Source organism: Mizuhopecten yessoensis, unplaced genomic scaffold (assembly GCF_002113885.1).
Source record: "Mizuhopecten yessoensis strain PY_sf001 unplaced genomic scaffold, ASM211388v2 scaffold1311, whole genome shotgun sequence".
Classification (NCBI taxonomy): Eukaryota; Metazoa; Mollusca; class Bivalvia; order Pectinida; family Pectinidae; genus Mizuhopecten; species Mizuhopecten yessoensis.
The window spans coordinates 279,445-302,399 of NW_018403983.1; the positions used below are offsets into that span (position 1 = coordinate 279,445).

Here is a 22,955-nt window from a genome sequence, read left to right on the forward strand (position 1 = left end):
GTTATACTTTTACTTTCTCCCCTTGTTCTCATTCGCCAACGATTTATGTATTTTTATGCCATAGTAATTAATTTGCCATATACCACTTTGCCACTGTGTCTACTTTTATAATTCACTTACATTTATTATCATGCAAAAGCTGTAAGGTGCAGTTCAATAAATATTTTGTTTGACTTTCCGCACCTACAAACGAAATGTTCAAACATACGGTTCCTTTATTTTTAATTTTACTGATGTACATTTTTGATATAATTAATTATATAAATATGAATTACTTTCCTATTTCCTTATTATGGATGTGATATCGCATAATTTTAAAAAAGGAGACCATGCCAATGTAATGATGTCGTATACCGCTATGGTTGGTGTGCTGTTAGTTTTTTCTAACTTCTGATTAGTTGTAGCTCACCGGCGGTGAAATAATAACGCAGTGTTGTTAAAGCCTTGTTTTGATTTTATAAGAAATTATTAAATATTTAGGAACTTTAAACTTAAAAGTATTGTCTGTCGTTCAACACGTGCTGTGTGTTGCAGCCCAGACCTAATCCTGATTCCAGTATCTGTGCTCATTAGTGCTATACTATTCCTTTATTATCTCATTTTTATATCAATCTTAGCATTCAATGCTTTTTTTTTCAAAATTAATGTATTCGTTTAAGACAAACTATGAAAAAGGATTAAATGAGTTACTTACGTATCAGTACAGTATGCGAACTGAGCTACATAGCTGTATAACCCTTTAATAGCCTATCGACTTATTCCGAACTGATATTTTGAGCTATTTTCATGTCATTTTATTTTTAAAGAAGTTAAGTGAACATTTTAACATTATTGTATTACAAAAGACACCAAATCAAATTTGTCTTTTGAAAAGAATTTGATGGTAAAAAAATAATCAGAAAATTTGCAATACATGGTGGATATAGCAATATAGGTCGTTTACAGCTATGCGATGTTCAGTTGGCGAGTATACTGGACCTGACATACTTTGTTTGATGACAAAACTTTTTTTCTTTAAGAAATGAAAAATGTATGTAATTCAGCCAAACGCAATTTGCATTGTAGTCTAATTATGGCATTGTGACATATGCCATTCAATTTTTACTTTAAATGCGTGAACTTGGCAACATAACCTCTCCATAGGTGTATACACTTGGGTGATTAATTAGTAACATAACAAAATAGAAATGATAACAGAAATATCCTTACGGTTAAAATCAGAATTATCGGCCCTTTATGAGCAACATTTTTGCCATTGCCTATCTTTTCAAATGTTAGACATGTGGATTATATGACAATTATTCATTGAAAATGTAAACTATCATCATTTAGTATATTCTAGGATGGTTTGATTGATATCCCGATTTTACGTGCTGTTTTACAATAGACTCGAGTTCTTGTCACCCACGGCATTCACTGGCTACCGAAGGTAGACAAAATCATAGTTATGGACAATGGACGGATCACCGAGATGGGGAGCTATGATCAGTTGCTGGAGAATAATGGCGCCTTCTCCCGGTTTCTGAATACCTACTTACTTAAAGGAGATTCGGACGATGACGAGTCAGATGAAGAAGGTACTTGTATATGGGTTATCAAAACGAAACAAAATAATATACAACTTTAGAGGAATATCGTACACTTCAATTTAAGGTTATATCCTTTCATTATACTTGTGATTTAGTTAAGGTTATCTATCGTATACGTTATACATGTGATGTGTGTTAGAGTTATCTACCTCACAATCTATATCTACAACCTTAAGTTATGATTTTTGTTTGAGTTATTTCCCTTACACCTCATACCTGAGATATGTGTAAGAGTTAACTCCCTTCATTAGTTTTTGTTAAAGCATTGTGTAATATTAAGAAATAACTTGAATTCAATTTAGGTATAAACATGTTTCATCCATTAAATAACAAATCAAAACAAATAACCAGTCGCTATGCAATTTATAATCATGATCACATATATGCAACTATTTTGGAGACTGAATGTTAACGTGAGATATCATTCCTACGATACAGAATTCATTCTCGTGTCTAGCTCAGTGTATCAAACACAATCACAATGAACTATATATATATATTCATTCAAATTACCCTATTGAAGCTATGCATGTGTATATGTGAACCTAGACGCATGTTCTACGTTAACAAACACCTGTCAATGTTACCTTTACTACAGTAAGGCTGATCAAACAACATATACGCGAGCGTTTTGACCAAGTGACGTCAGACGGTCTGACGTCAGATGATAACATCGTAATGGACGAATTAACGAAAGGATTCGGACACAAGTGAGTGAAGAGATATGCATGATATGTTGTATATTTTTACAATTGCTGAGTTGTGAGAAATGGTTTTAAAAGCATCATTTTCCTTGCGTCTGTATTTTACTGTTGATATGGTGACATGGTTTATGCAGTTGCTTGCACCCTACACACACCAATTATATACATTTATACCAATATTGATTGCGCGCTGAAATCTAGCTGAAATACGGTCAATTCACAGACATACTAGTTTACGGTAACATTATCTGTGATATCCATATGTTGTAAATATGTAACATTACAAAGTACGTTAAAGGCTCCTTTCCCCTGTTGTCGTATTTTTCACATACAATTTTCATTCCTTTGACCTAAAATGCCACTGACCAATCGAAATATACGATATTGTCATATATTGTTGTAAAATGTGTACTTGGTTTGGCTTTCCGTGTGTGAAAACAAGATTTGTAAATAAACCAATCTATTGTGGTTATTGTAGATATTTTTTACTTACAATTGCATTAGAATAAAATTAATATAACTATTTAATTATCTTCAATTAGACTGATCAGTTTGGAAATATGTGATGTCAAATTTTTACTTTCTACAAAAACAATGTACATATTAAAAGTGTGGCAACGTTTCAAGATCGACTGGTCCCTTTGTCATGCTATGACTGAGTGAGCGATTCGTACTTTCTACCTGTACAACGATGTGACGACATTTCATTTTAGTTTATGTCACTCGATCTGGGACGTTTCGCCTATCGATAGGGAGCCTAATATTCACTGCAGCAGATAGGTTTCATCACATCGTTGTACAAATAAAAAATGCAAATCGCTCACTCAGTCATGGCATGACAAAGGGACCAGTCGGTCTTGAAAAGTTGCGACACGTTTAACACGTACATTGCTTGTGTAGAAAGTAAACCTTTGATATAAACATTTAAATATTTGTGTCGGCTGTCTAACTTTATATTCTAGGAAATCCTTGAGGAGGAGGACTATCAGTACTACGTCGGCCGCTACCGTCGAGTCGCTGATGTCCCTTTCACAGTCCTCTCCCAAGTGTGACGAGGAGCAAAGATTTCATTCCGGGCGCCTCATCACGGAAGAAACGACGAAAGAGGGAGTTGTATGTACATTAATCTTACAGTCAACAATAGTACATTTCATATTCAATCATATGATATAAACATTGTTCACTTATCCTTTCGAAACCCCTATCATCCGGTTCCGGTATTGTTTGAACCGTTTCCTGTTGCGTTTGATTTTGTTTGTTTGTCCACGGTTGTCACGCCGGCAATCGTTAAATATTGGACCTACGTCATTTTAATGTGGAGTGTTAGTTCCACTGCAGTTCCATTCACACGTAATAACATATATCAGTATATACATGTAAATGTGGAGTGTTAGTTCCACTACAGTTCCATTAACACGTAATAACATATATCAGTATAGACATGTAAATGTGGAGTGTTAGTTCCACTGCAGTTCCATTCGCACGTAATAACATGTATCAGTATAGACATGAAAATGTGGAGTGTTAGTTCCACTACAGTTCCATTCACACGTAATAACATATATCAGTATAGACATGAAAATGTGGAGTGTTAGTTCCACTGAAGTTCCATTCACACGTAAAAACATATATCAGTATAGACATGTAAATGTGGAGTGTTAGTTCCACTGCAGTTCCATTCACGCGTAAAAACATATATCAGTATAGACATGTAAATGTGGAGGGTTAGTTCCACTGCAGTTCCATTCACACGTAATAAGATATATCAGTATATACATGTAAATGTGGAGTGTTAATTCCACTGCAGTTCCATTCACACGTAATAACATGTATCAGTATAGACATGAAAATGTGGAGTGATAGTTCCACTGCAGTTCCATTCACACGTAAAAACATATATCAGTATAGACATTTAAATGTGGAGTGTTAGTTCCACTGCAGTTCCATTCACGCGTAAAAACATATATCAGTATAGACATGTAAATGTGGAGTGTTAGTTCCACTGCAGTTCCATCCACACGTAAAAACATATATCAGTATAGACATGTAAATGTGGAGTGTTAGTTCCACTACAGTTCCATTCACACGTAATAACATATATCAGTATAGACATGAAAATGTGGAGTGTTAGTTCCACTGCAGTTCCATTCACACGTAATAACATGTATCAGTATAGACATGAAAATGTGGAGTGTTAGTTCCACTGCAGTTCCATTCACACGTAAAAACATATATCAGTATAGACATGTAAATGTGGAGTGTTAGTTCCACTGCAGTTCCATTCACACGTTATAACATATATCAGTATAGACATGTTAATGGGTTAATATTGCGGCCGTCGACTCCTCAGCTTTGTTATTGATTATTCACAAATGTGTACCATACAGTTTCATGGTTTCTACCCGACCCTCGCTATGAGGACATGACATTACTTGAATCTTACTTGCATATTTTCTCATTTTTGCCAAGTGAGTTTGCGAGGTATTTTGACTTTTTTTTTTATTTGAAAAGTCAATTGGCGAGTGTATATTCGCAATATTTATTTTTTACAACTCGACAGGTGAGATTGTACTTTTGCTATATTTACTTTTTTCTACTCAACAGGTGATCTGGCGAGTGTACTTTGGCTACTTTTTTTTCTTGACAGATGAGTTGGCGAGCATACATTGGCTATATCGTTTCTTCTTGGCAGGTCAGATGGCGACTGTGCATTGGCTTTATTTTTTCTTCTTGACAGATGAGTTGGCGAACGTACATTGGCTATATTTGTCTACTTGGCAGGTGAGCTGGCGAGTGTACTTTGGCTATATTTGTCTACTTGACAGGTGAGCTGGCGAGTGTACTTTGGCTATATGAAGGCTATGGGGGTAGGAGCCACTATATTGGCAGTATCCTTATTAGCAGCATCACAAGCTATAGGAGCTTTTCTCAATTTCTGGATCGACTTTTGGACGACAGACGTTGAGATGGACCAGGCAATCAATGTGACTGCCCAAACAAACTCAACCATGGACTATATTCAGGATTTCACAGACAAAAATATCTACTACCTCACAACGTATTTCATCATCGGTTTGGCCCAAGGTAAAAACAGAATTGATCGCTCATTTTTTTGGAACTTTATACTTTGTCAATTTCTTTTGGCAGCGACTTAAGGTTGAAGTCATGTTATGATGATAAGTCACCTGGAAATCCAACCGCCTGATAAGTTATATTCAAGTATACCAATTAAAAATCGGAATTCTCAATTGTAATAACGTTATATCAAATTCTTGCATTAGCTAATAAAATGGTGCATTACGAGGTTAACATAGTCAACACCAAGACATTAGGGCTGATCCAGGTCTTGCTAAAAATATTTCACTGGGCTTGTAATCTTATTTTCGACCCAACAGAATGCTTTAAAATGACATATTATCTAACGTTCATTTATATAGCTAGATCGTGCAGAGCGTACGTTCTCTTCTGCTTGCTGTGGAGCGGCATATGTGAGGAATACATTAACGTTAGATACTATGTCCTAGCGTAGCATCCATGTACAACTCGGTTGCAAAAGAGACTGACATGTATATGTCCGTTGAACTATCGTTATGAACACGTCAGCCTTAAAGCCTTATTACAGATTAATGTAACGTCGCTATATACCATTTGAATAGTAAACGTACAAGTTCAAAATATTTTTGCCAAACACAAAGTACTTGGAAAGTGGTGATCAGTTTTAGGTTAGACAACTTTGAATTTGAAAAGAAATATTCCTATAAGGATATCATGTTAAATTACGTTTGCACATACTTAATTCGTTGAAATATGTTCAATGGACATTTTTTTTTTAAAAGAACCGGATTTACAAGCCATTTTATATTTCCCCTGTCACAGGAATAGCCATGTTCCTGTTCGTGTTCCTGTACCTGTTCCGAATGGTACGCGCGAGCAAATACTTTCACTCCTCCATGCTAGACTGTATACTGCGGTCGCCCATGTCCTTCTACGACACCACGCCCATCGGTAGGGTACTGAACAGGTTCTCCAGTGACCTGGACGTCATAGATGATCGACTTCCACGCACGTTCAGACTTCTCCTGTACTACTTCTCTGTCTTACTTTTGACTTTCATCGTCATCGGAATCCAGACGCCGCAGTTTTTGATAGCTCTCGCACCGGCCGGTGTTCTCTTTATCATCCTTTTGGTACGTACGGTCGTTGACCTTTCCAATAATCATGCAACCGTTCAAATGCTCAAATTCAGATTGTGTGCTTAAGCTCAATCTTTTGTTCAATTGTGTCATTGATTTGGAAGAATGTTGGAGAGGCGAAAAGCCAAATACTATTTTCAAGGTTTACACTTTGGTTTTAACGTGTTATAATTTGAGTGGGTTACAACAAACTTGAACATGAGATCAGTTTCATGAATATGGTGCTTGGTGTTCTCGAAAGTTCATTGATAAGAATATAACTGTTCTTTTGATTCATGTTCAAAACAATCATCTGTCGACTATTTGGTTCAAACGAACCTTAATTACAACAGATATTTGTTAAGAACAATCATTTGTAGCCCTTTTGATTCGCAAAGACACTAAACGTCAAACATTCACTTAAACATAGAAATTGTGTTCGCTTCTCTGGTTGATATTAAACATGTTCAGAAATCTTAGTACACTGCTACTTCCTATATAAGTAATATAAGTAATTTTCAAAAGAATTGAAAAAAATCGTTCAATTAGACTCTTGATTACATATAAGAAAAACATATTTTGATAGTGTTCATTATATGATCATAACGTGGGACATGATATGTCAAAACAATAAATATAATGTACTTTTCAAAGAGGAAGTGTTTACACCATGATAATCATGGTTGTACAGTATGAGATCTGTGAAACAAAATAATACACTCCTATTGTTATCAGCAAATATCGCTTACTTATAAATCTGTTATTTCATTCTCTTACAGAAATTTTATCTACCGACCGCTAGGCAGCTGAAGAGGATAGAATCGGTGACACGGTCTCCCGTTTACAACCACTTCGGGGAGACGATAACGGGAGCTAGTGTGATCAGAGCGTACGGGTCCGTGGACAGGTTCATACAGGAATCGGAGAGACGGGTCGATACCAACCTCGCCTTCTATCACGGCGCCAACGGCGCTTCACGGTTAGTTGGTCGGGCCGTTTTGACGTTATCACAAACGAATTTCTGTTAGGACTCACACAACTAAATCATTTACTATGTTATTACCAAACATTTAGCTAATAACTTTAATATTTTAAGTACAATACTAGTGACAACTGTCTAGATTCATAAATACATATCTTGCAAAGGCTACAAAATGACTTTTTTGGTAGGTTTAGTGGCATAAACCGGTGACCCAAAACAGAAACTTCCCCAGACATTTTACCCCATGTCCAAATCCGCACACAGACATGGAAATATATCAAAAGTATATATTTTTCAAAAGTTGAATACCTGAACATTTCATTTATCTAAAATTCTGTCATCAGTTCCTTAGTAAACTCCTTCAGTGGCCCAGTAATTAGCCGGAACTTATTTCAGATAGGAACTACAAACGTATGAAACACTTGCTGATTTAGTTGTGTGAGTCCTTACACCGGACTATTCTTACTGCAACTTGAAGAATGATGAACGGGTCTGGGACACATGTGATGCGGTCACGTGTTTCTGTGCACGGGCTTATCGGGCTATGTGTTGAAGTCTCGCGGACACGAGAACGCGTAGTGTGACAGAGTTCAATCAATAGTGAATTGCTGGTGAATATGTTTGAAACCACGCTATTCAACACGGCTAACAATAGTTTTAAGGGATATTTGTTTGTCTTATTTATATATCTATTGTATAGTTAAACCTCGTTATACTGTCACCATTTGCCTAAATTTCGGCGTTATATTATAAAGGAGTTTGGCGATAAAATAAGGAAAATGTATCAAGGAATGATAACAAAAACCAGGAAAAAGGCTCATTGGGATATTTTAGCGTTGAACGAAGTTAAAAATAGATCGAGTGGCATCATATCGAGGTTTTACTGTATGTATGATTTAGTTTTAACGCCTCTCAACATCAAAAGCTGTGAACAATAAGGTAGTGATGTAAGACATGTCACAATGGGAGCAGAATATACATTCTGGTTTCTATTAAGCAGAAGACACAGAACAAAAAGTCCGATTCTGCAGGGCGCTGAACTTGCTCTGTGGTACATCTTTAGATGTATATAGGGATCTTTTCCGATTTTGGTTATCATTTGGCGGGTCGTCGTTGTGTGTCATTGAGCGAGTCGTCTTAGTGTACTTTCGCTATATAGCAGAGCCAGCGAGCGTTCTGATATTTAGACTATCAACGTTCCTCTCTGAGAGAAGTGCAGAAGCTTGAATGGATGTTGTACAAATGTTATATGAATTACTTCTATTGTTTTGTATGTATTTGTTTTGTAGGTGGATTGGTATAGCTTCGGAATCACTCAGTAATACCCTGGTCCTAGTTGCAGCTTTATTTACGGTGTTGTCCCCCACTGTAACCGGAAGTGACGCCGGTCTCTCGCTGACGTACGCATCACAGGTACTGTTTCCGAAAAAAATATAGCAATGACTTGTATACGAAACAATGGCTTGTTTCGTGCCTGTATACGAAACAACGGCTTGTTTACGAAACAGCCACGATACTTATTATATAGCTTTTTATCATTTACACATGGAAATCTCCTTTTTACTTAATTCGTCCGTGATTTCAAAGGTGCGTCACCTAACACAAACACATGTATGATGCTAAGCATACGTGTTTGTGTTTATTAACACATGGATTATATAGGAGTTTGGATTGTAAATTTGGCTAGTAATATAAATATTTCTCGAGCAAATTACATTGTATTGGAGTTTGGATTGTATTTTTGGCTAGTAATATAAATATTTCTCGAGCAAATTACATTGTATTGGAGTTTGGATTGTAAATTTGGCTAGTGATATAAATATTTCTCGAGCAAATTACATTGTATTGGAGATTGGATTGTAATTTTGGCTAGTGATATAAATATTTCTCGAGCAAATTACATTGTATTGGAGTTTGGATTGTAATTTTGGCTAGTGATATAAATATTTCTCGAGCCAATTCCATTGTATTGGAGTTTGGATTGTAATTTTGGCTAGTGATATAAAGATTTCACGAGCAAATTACATTGTATTGGAGTTTGAATTATAATTTTGGCTAGTGATATAAAGATTTCTCGAGCAAATTACATCGTATAGGAGTTTGGATTGTAAGTTTGGCTAGTGATATAAAGATTTCTCGAGCAAATTACATTGTATTGGATTTTGAATTATAATTTTGGCTAGTGATATAAAGATTTCTCGAGCAAATTACATCGTATAGGAGTTTGGATTGTAAGTTTGGCTAGTGATATAAATATTTCTCGAGCAAATTACATTGTATTGGTGTTTGGATTGTAATTTTGGCTAGTGATATAAATATTTCTCGAGCAAATTACATTGTATTGGAGTTTGGATTGTAATTTTGGCTAGTGATATAAATATTTCTCGAGCAAATTACATTGTATAGGAGTTTGAATTATAATTTTGACTAGTGATATAAAGATTTCTCGAGCAAATTACATTGTATTGGAGTTTGAATTATAATTTTGGCTAGTGATATAAAGATTTCTCGAGCAAATTACATTGTATAGGAGTTTGGATTGTAAGTTTGGCTGGTGATATAAAGATTTCATGAGCAAATTACATTGTATTGTAGTTTAGATTGTAATTTTGGCTAGTGATATAAAGATTTCTCGAGCAAATTACATTGTATTGGAGTTTGGATTTTATTTTTGGCTAGTGATATAAAGATTTCTCGAGCAAATTACATTGTATTGGAGTTTGGATTGTAATGTTGGCTAGTGATATAAAGATTTCTCGAGCAAATAACATTGTATTGGAGTTTGGATTGTAATTTTGGCTAATGATATAAAGATTTCTCGAGCACATTCCATTGTATTGGAGTTTGGATTGTAATGTTGGCTAGTGTTATACAGATTTATCGAGCAAATTACAAAGATAACGTTGGCTTATGGAGTATGTTTAAACAGAAATATGTCACCTACTACATACATGTATAAAGGATGAATTTTTATCCTAGTATATACGTTCGACATTGTTTTCGTACTTTGTGGTCAAATTCCGTTAAAAATACATTTTAATCAAACTGTTTTATCAAACGGCGGAGCAACCGTTTTGGCAGGATTAAGACGGTGTTTTTTATGGTTAGGATTTCTGACAGTCAAAGCACGTTAATCGGTACCATTGTGGGATTTACGGCATAATTTAAAACCGACAGCACGTCATGATTGGTCCCTGATCACTCAAACAGTTTGTCTGACATAAGGTTTGTGATTAGAAACATTCACGTGTAGCATTTCGTACTGTTAATATAACATCAGAGATTGGAAGGTTTATATAATAACCCTAAAAAGGAAATATAGATATATCGGATTATCTGTCTTCATCAGTAGATGTTTGATTCAGACGTCATGATTGATATATAAAAATGTAGTTAATTTAACGACTATGTCTATCTGTGTATACAGATAGTGTTTGGTATTGATGTCTGTCTATCTGTGTATACAGATAGTGTTTGGTATTGCTGTCTGTCTATCTGTTTATACAGATAGTGTTCGGTATTGATGTCTGTCTATCTGTTTATACAGATAGTGTTCGGTATTGCTGTCTGTGTGTACTCCGTCAGTGAAATGGAAATGAACATCGTGTCCGCTGAGCGAGTTAGCGAGTACACAGAACTTCCGGCAGAGGTACGTATTGAGTTGAGATATCAATTGATATAATGAAAATTTGATATTATCGAAAATGTTTGCATTTTATAGAGATACACTGTCATCGATGTGCTGTTTGAGACACTCTATCACTATAACGTTGATGTGCTGTTTGAGACACTCTATCACTATAACGTTGATGTGCTGTTTGAGACACTCTATCACTATAACGTTGATGTGCTGTTTGAGACACTCTATCACTATAACGTCGATGTGCTGTTTGAGACACTCTATCACTATAACGTCGATGTGCTGTTTGAGACACTCTATCACTATAACGTCGATGTGCTGTTTGAGACACTCTATCACTATAACGTCGATGTGCTGTTTGAGACACTCTATCACTATAACGTCGATGTGCTGTTTGAGACACTCTATCACTATAACGTCGATGTGCTGTTTGAGACACTCTATCACTATAACGTCGATGTGCTGTTTGAGACACTCTATCACTATAACGTCGATGTGCTGTTTGAGACACTCTATCACTATAACGTCGATGTGCTGTTTGAGACACTCTATCACTATAACGTCGATGTGCTGTTTGAGACACTCTATCACTATAACGTCGATGTGCTGTTTGAGACACTCTATCACTATAACGTCGATGTGCTGTTTGAGACACTCTATCACTATAACGTCGATGTGCTGTTTGAGACACTCTATCACTATAACGTCGATGTGCTGTTTGAGACACTCTATCACTATAACGTCGATGTGCTGTTTGAGACACTCTATCACTATAACGTCGATGTGCTGTTTGAGACACTCTATCACTATAACGTCGATGTGCTGTTTGAGACACTCTATCACTATAACGTCGATGTGCTGTTTGAGACACTCTATCACTATAACGTCGATGTGCTGTTGGAGACACTCTATCACTATAACTTCGATGTGCTGTTTGAGACACTCTATCACTATAACGTTGATGTGCTGTTTGAGACACTCTATCACAATAACGTTGATTTTTAGCGGTCTCAACACCGTATCAAACATTTACGCTCAAAAACACTTCATACCAAAACAATTCCAAACCTCAAATTTGAAACAGTGCAACTTCTAATATAAGCTTGAATCAACAACGTGTAAAGATAGCATGTTATAAACAAACAATTTTGATTCTTCAAATATTTTGTATATTATTTCAAACAAATACTGTGGTAATACTGGGCCCAATAACATTCATTAACATGTACTATTTTTGTATTCCCATACAAAGAGGGATAGCCCCATCCCTTATCGGAATACTATTTGTATTATCAGGCAGTCTACGATAATCAAATCCATTTTTTCAATAAGGTATAATATTTTGTTTTGCCAGACAAAAATAGAATATACCCATTTAATATTACATTTTATATTCCCAGACAGAGTAGACATCCTTATCCATTATTAGAATGTCATGTTATATTTTAATGTATGTGACTAGGTAGAGTGACACAACCCAATTAATTCATTATCACAATATTATATTTTTTTTATATTGCATGACATAGTGTCCCCATATCCCCATTAATAATTTATAGAAACAATTATGTTGTATTGTATATTTCCAGACAGAGTGGAATATCCCGATCCATTATTACAGTATTATGTTATTTTTTTATTGCCAGGCGGAGTGGGATAACCCCGCCCACCACCCGCACGACAGCTGGCCTGACGATGGTACAGTCAAGTTTAAAAACTACACGACCAGATACCGTCCTGGCCTCGAGTTGGTACTCAACGGCGTTAACTGTGAAATACACAGTGGCGAGAAGGTGGGATCAGATTTTATCACATCTTTTGTCGGTTAGATTTTGGTTGTATCAGCTCGATTAAACTTATGTCGTCCACAACGTGACAGATATTGAAACTAACATTGGTTACAGTGTAAATATATCACTTTTCGAATTGACCAATCAGAGCGGCGTTCTAATTTACTGCCATCAAAGACACAGATTTTCTTGTTCAAATAAGTAGCCTTACTATCAAGTTGACTTTTATAGAATAAGCTGCAAATAATGACGCTATCAATAGCTCTGTTTATTTGAGACAGGGACATTTTCGCCGTTTTTAAAAATGTAATGAATATGAAATAAATGCTTTTTTCCCGTGGACCATCATGTATGCTTCACTCGTATGATAGAATATAATTATATTTTAACTCTTCCTTTGCAATAGTGGAGTATTCTGTCATAATTTTGAAATTTAACTGCTATTCAAATGAAAATAATTAGATATAAACTAAATAAATAGTAAACAAGATTTCCCCTTGAATCTGTTACCCAGTAATAATTGGTACATGATCTTTGTATACCTTGTGGTTTGATACAATCATTGTTAGCAAGATTGTATTATACATGTATTAGGTACACGGCAGTCTGACGTACCTGGCTTTCATACACATTATCACTAGCTAAGTTTCTAATGTTAAAACTACCTGGACTCATTATGGAAATCGTCTTATGCATTAAATTCATCTTCGATCATTGAGGGACTAGCATTGGCAAATCCTTATGATTTCTCAATAAATTATGTTGAAATGCCCTGTTATAAAATAAAATTTTATACAAATTGTTACAACTTCCCTCAACGTTTTATTCAGCTTAACTCCGGAGACAAAATGACAGAACCTATTAACTGATAATTGCGAGATTGCCAAGTTAAGTAGGTAAGGTGTATTGATTGGTATCTAGGCTTGTACTACTTATATTATTATTGCTTTACCTATTCTCGTTTTCGATTTTCGTTTATTACAACATTTATCATGCGCCGCATGTTTTTGTGTGATTGATTTGTATTGTTGTTATCAATATGCTGTAATTGATTTTCATGTTCTTTAACACTATTGCCATTGTACCACATGTGGCACGCACTATTTTTGTCGTGAAGTATCTGTCTGTCTCTCTGTTTGACTGTCTCTCTCTCTCTGACTAACTTGTTATATAATTATTATATTTTTGTTTTGCCACGAACAAAACGTGTACTATGAAAAATTGTTTCATATAAACTGAATATTTGCAACCGAATTCGATTATATTTTAATTGTTAAGAGAGCAAACCATATGTTTCAGATAAACATTCCATGGATAATGTCTTAATTGTGTTTTATACACCTTAATCGAAAACATTAATTTGTGCATTATATATCTTACATTGACTTTTTTTTTAAATCTGATATTTAATAATACCCCTTTGCTTAAACTTATACACATATTTTTAAATCGTATTACGGGACCGAGAATAAATCTCCCGGACTCTGGTAATTATAGTACTGTATAACATGAAATGTTCGTGGTTACTTTCCTTCGTGGTTTGAAGCCATTTAAATGGTTTCGTGGAACACATATTCGTGGATATCCTATATTAACAAACAGTAGACACGTGTATCATTCAAATATGTTGTATTTATTTACGTGGTTCAATAGCAAAAACGAAAACCAGGACTGTTTTTAACCTTTGCTACATTGTGGTCCTTTAACAGGTAGGTATAGTAGGACGTACCGGGGCTGGGAAGTCCTCGCTGGTGCTGGCGTTGTTTCGTCTTACTGAAGCCGCCTCGGGAAGTATCACTATAGACCAGAGAAGGATAGCTGATCTCGGTCTTCATGACCTACGCCCGAGGATTACCATTTTACCCCAGGTAATATTCCGTCCTGTGTATGTGATGTACTGTAGTTCTTCTAAATGCGTAACGTATGTTTCGTAATTCCTCACAGTGTTTGCATATTATTATGTGTTACATATCATATTTTATTCGTAATTGTATTTTTAAACTTAGTGTATTATATTACGTGTATATTATCATTCCTTTACCCACCTATTTCATTTTATGTGTTTCTATAAACTAAGGTGTTAAGAACAATTTTACAAGTTTTATGGGTTTAGATCAACTTCCGATACCCCTATCCTCCACCCTATCCTCGATATCCAGGGGATTCGCTCACTTTCGCTCGTGCAGAGTTTTATCCCTGTGTGTCGACAATATTTATGAATCATATTTATATGTTATTCTTTAGGATCCAGTGATATTTTCTGACTCCATCAGAGCTAACTTAGACCCCTCCAATCGGTTTTCTGATGAAGCTGTTTGGCGAGCGCTGGAAAGTGCTCATCTCAAACAATATGTATCCGGACAGCAGAACAACATCTATCATGAGTGTGGAGAAGGCGGTTTGAACTTGAGGTAGGTTAGTGTAGACGGTCCATCCATCGTTAAATGCATCATTATACGTTACACATCCTCTTGTTAATTCAGCCTAAGTCAGTCAAGCTATTTCCATCCTCATAGAAATATTATAATTAACTAATTCTAACATTATTATCATTATTATGGCGTCACCATACAAATAAGCATGATATTGTCTCTCCCGTGTGTCACGTGAAATACCATAGTTTAAACCCTCTCATGTCTCATATATATGCTGTAATAAGAGAACAACACATACATGTCCTTACATTTATTAAACGTGTTTCTAATATGTGCCTTTACCACGAAGTGCTGGACAGCGACAGTTGGTTTGTCTTGGCCGGGCTCTGCTTCACAAAAACAAAATCCTGATTCTGGACGAAGCGACTGCAGCCGTTGACATGGAAACAGATGACTTGATACAACAAACCATAAAGATGGAGTTTGAGGAATGCACTGTTCTCACCATCGCCCATAGACTCAACACTATCATGGACTATGACAGGTATTGGTGAACTCATTAAACATAATTCATTCATGTGTGCATTTGTGTTGACCATTAGTACTAGTAATGATTTGTAAATGGGTTAAGGGTCATTGGGTTAAGGGTCAATGGGTTAAGGGTCATTGGGTTAAGGGTCATATGAAGCAATAACATATTTAATTTGATTGGCCTTCTTTATAGTCTGAATAAATATTTTATCATGTATTTTTCCTTATCGTTTTTCTACTCATTATATCAATTTTGTAAATTTAACAAACTAATAAGTTGGAGGTGCTTTAGCTGAAGATCAATAAATAATCTATAAAACCCTCTTCCATTTATCATTGTAATGATTCATTCTTGCCATTTGTATTACTCTTCAATGTCGAAATCAATGGAATTTCATAAAGGATTTTTATTGTCCATCAACTTAAAAACATACGTATTAAGATAGCAGCTAATGTGTCTTTTCTATTACATAGAGTGATGGTACTCGATAAAGGATTGATAGTCGAGTTTGATCGCCCCCAGACCTTATTGACGGATAAAGACACTGTATTCTACAGCATGGCGAAGGATGCGGATCTAGTGGACTGGTTTGATACCGAAAACAAACTAAGATAGACGACACGTTACCAAGGAAACATTCGACATCCCTTGGCAGGGAACGTGATAAACATATTTGTGTGTTTATCAGATGTGCAGACTGGTCTGATATTAATTAAATATATGGTGAACGATACTTTTCATACAATAGAAAGATGCTCTTTTTGGCACTGTCATCACCTGCATACGGTATATTGACTAATGTGTGGTCACAGGATTGACGGGTGTACTAAAATGTCTACAAGTACATGTTCATCCGCTCAATCTTTCACTGCATTCTTCAAAATCTTATTCATCAAAGCGAATAGGCGAAACTTTAACTGCGGGAAAATGTTTTATGTATGCAGTGTAAAAATCGTCAATATGATATTCACTTTTGTGATTACGTAAAACTCTAGCTGAAACTAGATTTAAATGATGTTTCAAATCAATTCTTGTATATCACTGACTTCTACGATCGTTAAGTTGTAATAATTCATAACATACAAACACAATGTTTAAATGTTAAATTAGATTTCTATACATATCACTTCTACTGCAAGATCCTCTATAAGCATTACCCTAAACATTGCGCCCATGGGGCTATGAACGCAATAAGATCAGTGCCAATAGGAAGCGTCTCCTACCACCCCGAATAACATATGACAACCTTAGAAGCAAACATTTTGATGACGTTAGGCTGTTCCAGGAATCTCGTTAGCACTGCCGACATAAACACTTCAATATTGAAAATAGGATGGAATATCTGGAGTTAGGTAAAAAATTACTTAAATTTAGGAATGTAAACAAAAGGATATATCGGTTACATACATATGTATCATGAACCCACTAAGACCACCAGGGCTTCATGGAACATGTATGTAACCGATTGGCGTTCATACTAGCATGAAGTTGAGAACAATGCCGTTCAATCTTGATATATTTTCTAATTATTAATGAACTAATTTAAATAACAAGAAGGCTAAGTGTATACTGGCCGTATTTAATATTTCTGTTTATTGTGTGCACTCATTCCTAAAGCTCGGAAAACGGTACATATATCTATGTATCTTGGCGGTATCTTTTGTGCATTCAAAATTATTATAACCAATCTTTGTGTAAAAAAATATGCATATCACAAAACTCAATAATTATCATAACGAAACATTAGTGCATTTTATAAAAAGAACTTTGATAAAAGTAAGGCAAAGTGAGTTGTGTTTAATTCCATTTTACCAATGTTGCCATGTTTAATGTAGTTTAGGATGTACGCGTTCATTTTGGTTAATCATGCCTTGTGCGTCGATTGTAACTTACATTTCCTTTACGATAAAGTTGTATTTTGCATTTCTCAGAGGAGAATACGAGGAAGGCATGTGTGTGAGAAGAATAAAATATATCTCTTGAATATCCATTGTCTATTCATTCATTACTACAGTGGGTGTAAAGTCTGTTTACTTCATAGCATGCACAGGATATCACACGTCTACCATTCAGCATAGTCTTGGACCCATAGCCATGCTGTGTGGAGTGTCGATATCAGCGATACATGTGGTCACATTGCATGTAGTTATAGGTACTGTATATCGGGGCATATTCGCCCAGTCATTCCTTAACCTATGAACATCTATATTCGCCATTCTTTAAATCACCCTTCGCATTTGGTGATAACAGAAATTCTTTGTAATGGTAAATCGGTCCTATACCTATAAAAAAAACTATAAAAGTTCAACTACAGCGAAAACAGTATGTCTTTGATATATGTGTACATTACATTAAAGTACGGAGCACGGTAGTCTAGTGGTAGGACGCCGGGCTCGTGACCGAAGGGTTTCGGGTTCGAGTCACGGCGTGGCACTGTGTTGTATCTTTGAGCAAGTTACTTTATTCCGCTTGTCTACTCAGCTGTAAATGAGTACGTGGTTGGACAGTGCTAGAATTGTTCAATGCTAGTTGTGAGCGCCGAAATGGCAGCTCTGGCTGTATGCTCCCCAGGAAGTTGAGAAAGATATTGGCTGGTTGCGAAGGCCATCTAACCACGGACAATGATTTGTGAACCGCTTTGAGACGACCTACGAACTAGGTAGTGATAAAGCGGTATATAAGAACCTCGAATTAGTACTATTATTTTATAATAAATTACGTAGGGGAGATATTTGTCTGAAATATCAAGGTAGCATACCATGGAATGTAATAAATACACTTTTATTAACCAGCTGCTGCGTAAAATGATAATTGTTATAAAAAGAGAAATTTATTTTGATTACTTCGGTATATTTTTATAGCGACATTTTTCATTTCACTTGGACATTTTAATATTATTTACGTTTTTTATTAGTTTTTTTTGTATCCGTGCCTGTATGTCTCTATTCGCCTGACAGTACTAGTGATAAGACTTCATAAAGCACGTGGAAGTTATATTATAAACATGTTTTGTTTTCTAACACGTTTGCAAAATTCAAGTTTATGGGCGGACAAAGGCGCTATTAGTAACAAAATTATAGGGTAACTGCACAATTATTTAAAATGACGAAATGTGCTGCAGTTATGTTAGTGTTTTAAAGTTGAAACATAACATTGAATTGTGTACTTACAGTCTACTTTGAGATCATGTATGAACTGTATTTAGTTGTACTGATTGAATGAAACTCAACATCAAGTAGATTCTGTATTTAACGCGGGCAGCAGATTAAATTTTACATTTGGTAAACACACACGAATGAATGTATTTGGTACAAATAGTTGAATAATTTTACAAGATAGAAACAGAACAGATCGTGTTAATTCTAACAGACACAAGAACGTGCTGTTTAAATATCGATTCTTCTGAAGCGTTATCGACCTTTATACACATCAGGTTCCTTTCTTATAGTCTTCGACAAGCTAATGAATGGTGAACATGTTATATTAAGGGGCGTGCCGTTATAATCCATCCTTAGACATTACAACGCGTGTTAACGGGTTCGTATAATGTACCAGGACGTCAACATATTCCACCTATAGCATTGCCAGGCCATAGAGCGATCAGGCGTGATTTGAAATCACTAGAGCGTACAAACCGGATGTGCGATAAATGTGCTCAGATTTAGCGGAAAGTACAGAGACCAAACACGAATTGACACAACCTCCATAGTCGAAGTAGGAATAGGGCAGGGAGTTGTTCAATCAAGGATTAGCTTAACATGTCGTTACCAAATGTTTCAAAATTTCGATTTTGAGAACCATTTGAAAATCTATATACAAAACCTCCGCTTCTTGTCCTCATAAGGAACTTTTGAAATTCCTAACATACAGTTTTACCTCTACGGATTGGTAGCTATAACCATATAATCGTTCTGTGGTAAGTTACGGTAAAGCTAACCAATATCCTTTAAACAACCTGGCTAGGATATATAGCGCTGCGATAGTTTGTCTTGGAACCTTTTCTGTTATAGATGTGCGTAGAGTACTAGTATTTAGGGAGTCGTGTTAGTGACAAGGAGAGAGCAGTTCTGTAAAAGAAAACCAATGAGTAGATGCCCACTACCTAATCGACTCTCAGTTGTTGTTCTAACTCTTACATTATTTATATAACTTGTTTCATTTGTGTCAGTTACGAGTCTGGTGGATATCCTTCGAGTTAAGAGAAATATGTAATTCCCAGTCGTGAACTTATCAAATGGTGATGACATCATAATCGTCAGAATCGTCGTGAATGAAGCGACTTCGATTTCCTCACAAAGCAATTAAGTAAAGCCTATCAGGAGTTTAGTTTTAACGCTCAAACTGTGAACTTTGAGAATTTTAAAACAACGTTATTTTGGAAAGACAAATCCTCCAGGAGTAGTTTTGAAAACTTTATACACAGTGATCAATGACATCATTACTCAAAGGATGGTTTAAGTAGGTGAACCCGATGTGTCAGGACAGACCAGAACCAAAACCCTAATCTGATGCGACTGTCATCAAAAGTCTTTAACAATTCCAAAACAGTCAGACTTTGGCTTCAGACCACGGATATTCTGGTAAGTCAAACTCCTATTTATTTGAGAACTGTCCGGTATAACCATTTAACAAGTATAAAATATGTAAACATGTTGGAATATCAAAGCTAAGCAGGAACACGGGAGTTCGAAAAATGCTTCCCTTTTTAACTGACGTTTTTTTATTATGAAATAGCATATCATCATTTGTTAAGTCAGGTAGGATCATTTAATGATTTATTTGTTATGATACAACTAACATGTCACATGACTCATGCATAAATAAACCATTTGTACCTTATTTATCATTGAATATAAAATCAGTTTATAGCACCGGTGATTGTCAGCTTTAATTGTTTGATTCTTAGAACTTTTTTAATTGAGACAATTTCCGTTTTGACATACACTGCTACAGTAAACTTTTAATATAGAATGAAATATACTAAGGGTGACAGAAAATGAATTTCTGGTACTTAATTGGTTTATAAATTTTAAAGCGTAGAAGGTCTCAATATCGGGGGAAATATAAGTATCTGGAGGAGGAAACTCTGGTTGTCGAGCACGTGACCCAAAACATCGTTTTGACTGCGACACCCAATCACTCATTTTAGATAAAACACAACGTTTACTCTTCCGGTACACCTGGTCTGTTCCCTTCATACTTGTTCAAGGATCTCTGTTTAGATCAGTCATTTGTTCAAAATTACATTAGTTTATCGCTTTTAAATCCACAGAATGGTTTTATCGATATTTAGGTATTTTCTGGTTAGTGTTTGAGGTGGGTACGGTAATTCTGCTATAATGTTATCGACACAATATGTTCGCGTTGATAGATAACTTTCACAGCAAAACAATTAATCTGTATAACAATTCAAATAACATTATCCAAATGACCCTCTTTACACCAGATGTATGAAATTACCAAGTTTTATATTTACAAATGAAATAATATCCTTCTATTGAGTTAAAAATGTTTCATCTCTTTTGAAAATAAGCATCGGATCTTTTCAGGAAGATATCGACTTAACAGATAACAAAGAAACTGGGTTCTTTCACAACACGATCGTATGTGATATGTAGGATCTAACGTAGAGTTCCATTTCATGTGAGATTAATAACAAGACGGTAAGAATGGGTCTTAGAAAATACAACACGCTTCATTAATCTAATTTGAAATTGAAAAGACCTGAAGGCAAACAGACTGACTGACATTCTTCATTTCCCCCAGGACCGGTTGATGATTTACTTTGTTGTTTAAGAAGAACGAAGATGCAATGCAATACTCTATAACTGCAACTGTTTGTGCATTTCATATCGACTTTTGGAAGCAATTTGCATTTTTTTTTTTAAATTTCGGATGAGAATTATTCGCCAACACTTACAAGAATTGAAATCGATTTCAATTACATGCTATGTTAAAAAAAAATGAAATATTGTTCAGTCTACCGTTGTAATGAGAGATAGGTAGCTTAATAGAGATTCGAGTACGACATATATGTGTTGAGGCAATATATAATATCCTCTTTTATATGTTTATGTTTAGCAGAGTACTGAATCATGTCAACATTCAACGACATGTGTCAACAAAGTAACTAGTGGTGTGGTATATCAACGACAGGTGTCAACAAGGTAACTAGTGGTGTGGTATATCAACGACAGGTGTCAACAAAGTAACTAGTGGTGAGGTATATCAATCACGTTTGTTTCACGTTCATGTTTAACCAGCATTGCTTCTTTGGATCGACATTGCATACTTGAACAACTGAAACACAACAAGAGGACTCACCAAAGGGAACAAAAGGGAAATACCCAGCCGTGTCATCATTGGGAATGTTCAACAAATCTTAATCTGTTTCTTGTATACGATATGACTGTAGTATTTTGGTTTTGTATTCTGCTCTAAATGGACACATTTGGTTATTTTAATTCATCAGCATGTTTCCTTTTAACGATAAGTACCGTTTCTGGATATTATGCCTGCAGTTTGTGTGTCTCGTTTCCCATGGTGAGTACGGTCAGTATACATCTTATGTTACATATCATTATGCATATGAAATGAAATGCAGCTTCGAATTCTTTTTAAGTATTAATATATATATAATTGAAGTTTTGTTAAAAAACAGGAAATGGTGTCAAATGAAATACTGCATGTACCTACAGATGTATTGATATGTACCTACAGATGTATTGATATGTACCTACAGATGTATTGATATGTACCTACAGATGAATTGATATGTACCTACATATGAATTGATATGTACCTACATATGTATTGATATGTACCTACAGATGTATTGATATGTACCTACAAATGTATTGGTATGTACCTACAGATGTATTGATATGTACCTACATATGTATTGATATGTACCTACAGATGTATTGATATGTACCTACAGATGTATTGATATGTACCTACAGATGTATTGATATGTACCTACAGATGTATTGATATGTACCTACAGATGTATTGATATGTACCTACAGATGTATTGATATGTACCTACAGATGTATTGATATGTACCTACAGATGTATTGATATGTACCTACAGATGTATTGATATGTACCTACAGATGTATTGATATGTACCTACAGATGTATTGATATGTACCTACAGATGTATTGATA

General features: G+C 35.4%; 1 protein-coding gene across 1 annotated transcript in view; it reads left to right on the forward strand.

Moving 5' to 3' along the window:
- LOC110458948 (multidrug resistance-associated protein 1-like) overlaps positions 1-17,762 on the forward strand; it is a 36,104-nt gene extending 18,342 nt beyond the window's left edge. The window contains exons 18-30 of the mRNA XM_021510943.1: positions 1,388-1,577; positions 2,188-2,299; positions 3,256-3,406; positions 5,119-5,377; positions 6,170-6,480; positions 7,245-7,444; positions 8,737-8,860; positions 10,995-11,096; positions 12,734-12,880; positions 14,587-14,745; positions 15,122-15,288; positions 15,602-15,796; positions 16,258-17,762. Of these exons, the coding sequence (XP_021366618.1) occupies positions 1,388-1,577; positions 2,188-2,299; positions 3,256-3,406; positions 5,119-5,377; positions 6,170-6,480; positions 7,245-7,444; positions 8,737-8,860; positions 10,995-11,096; positions 12,734-12,880; positions 14,587-14,745; positions 15,122-15,288; positions 15,602-15,796; positions 16,258-16,399 (2,259 nt within the window). The 3' untranslated portion in view covers positions 16,400-17,762. The remainder of the gene's footprint in view (positions 1-1,387; positions 1,578-2,187; positions 2,300-3,255; positions 3,407-5,118; positions 5,378-6,169; positions 6,481-7,244; positions 7,445-8,736; positions 8,861-10,994; positions 11,097-12,733; positions 12,881-14,586; positions 14,746-15,121; positions 15,289-15,601; positions 15,797-16,257) is intronic.
- The last annotated feature ends 5,193 nt before the right edge of the window (positions 17,763-22,955 follow it).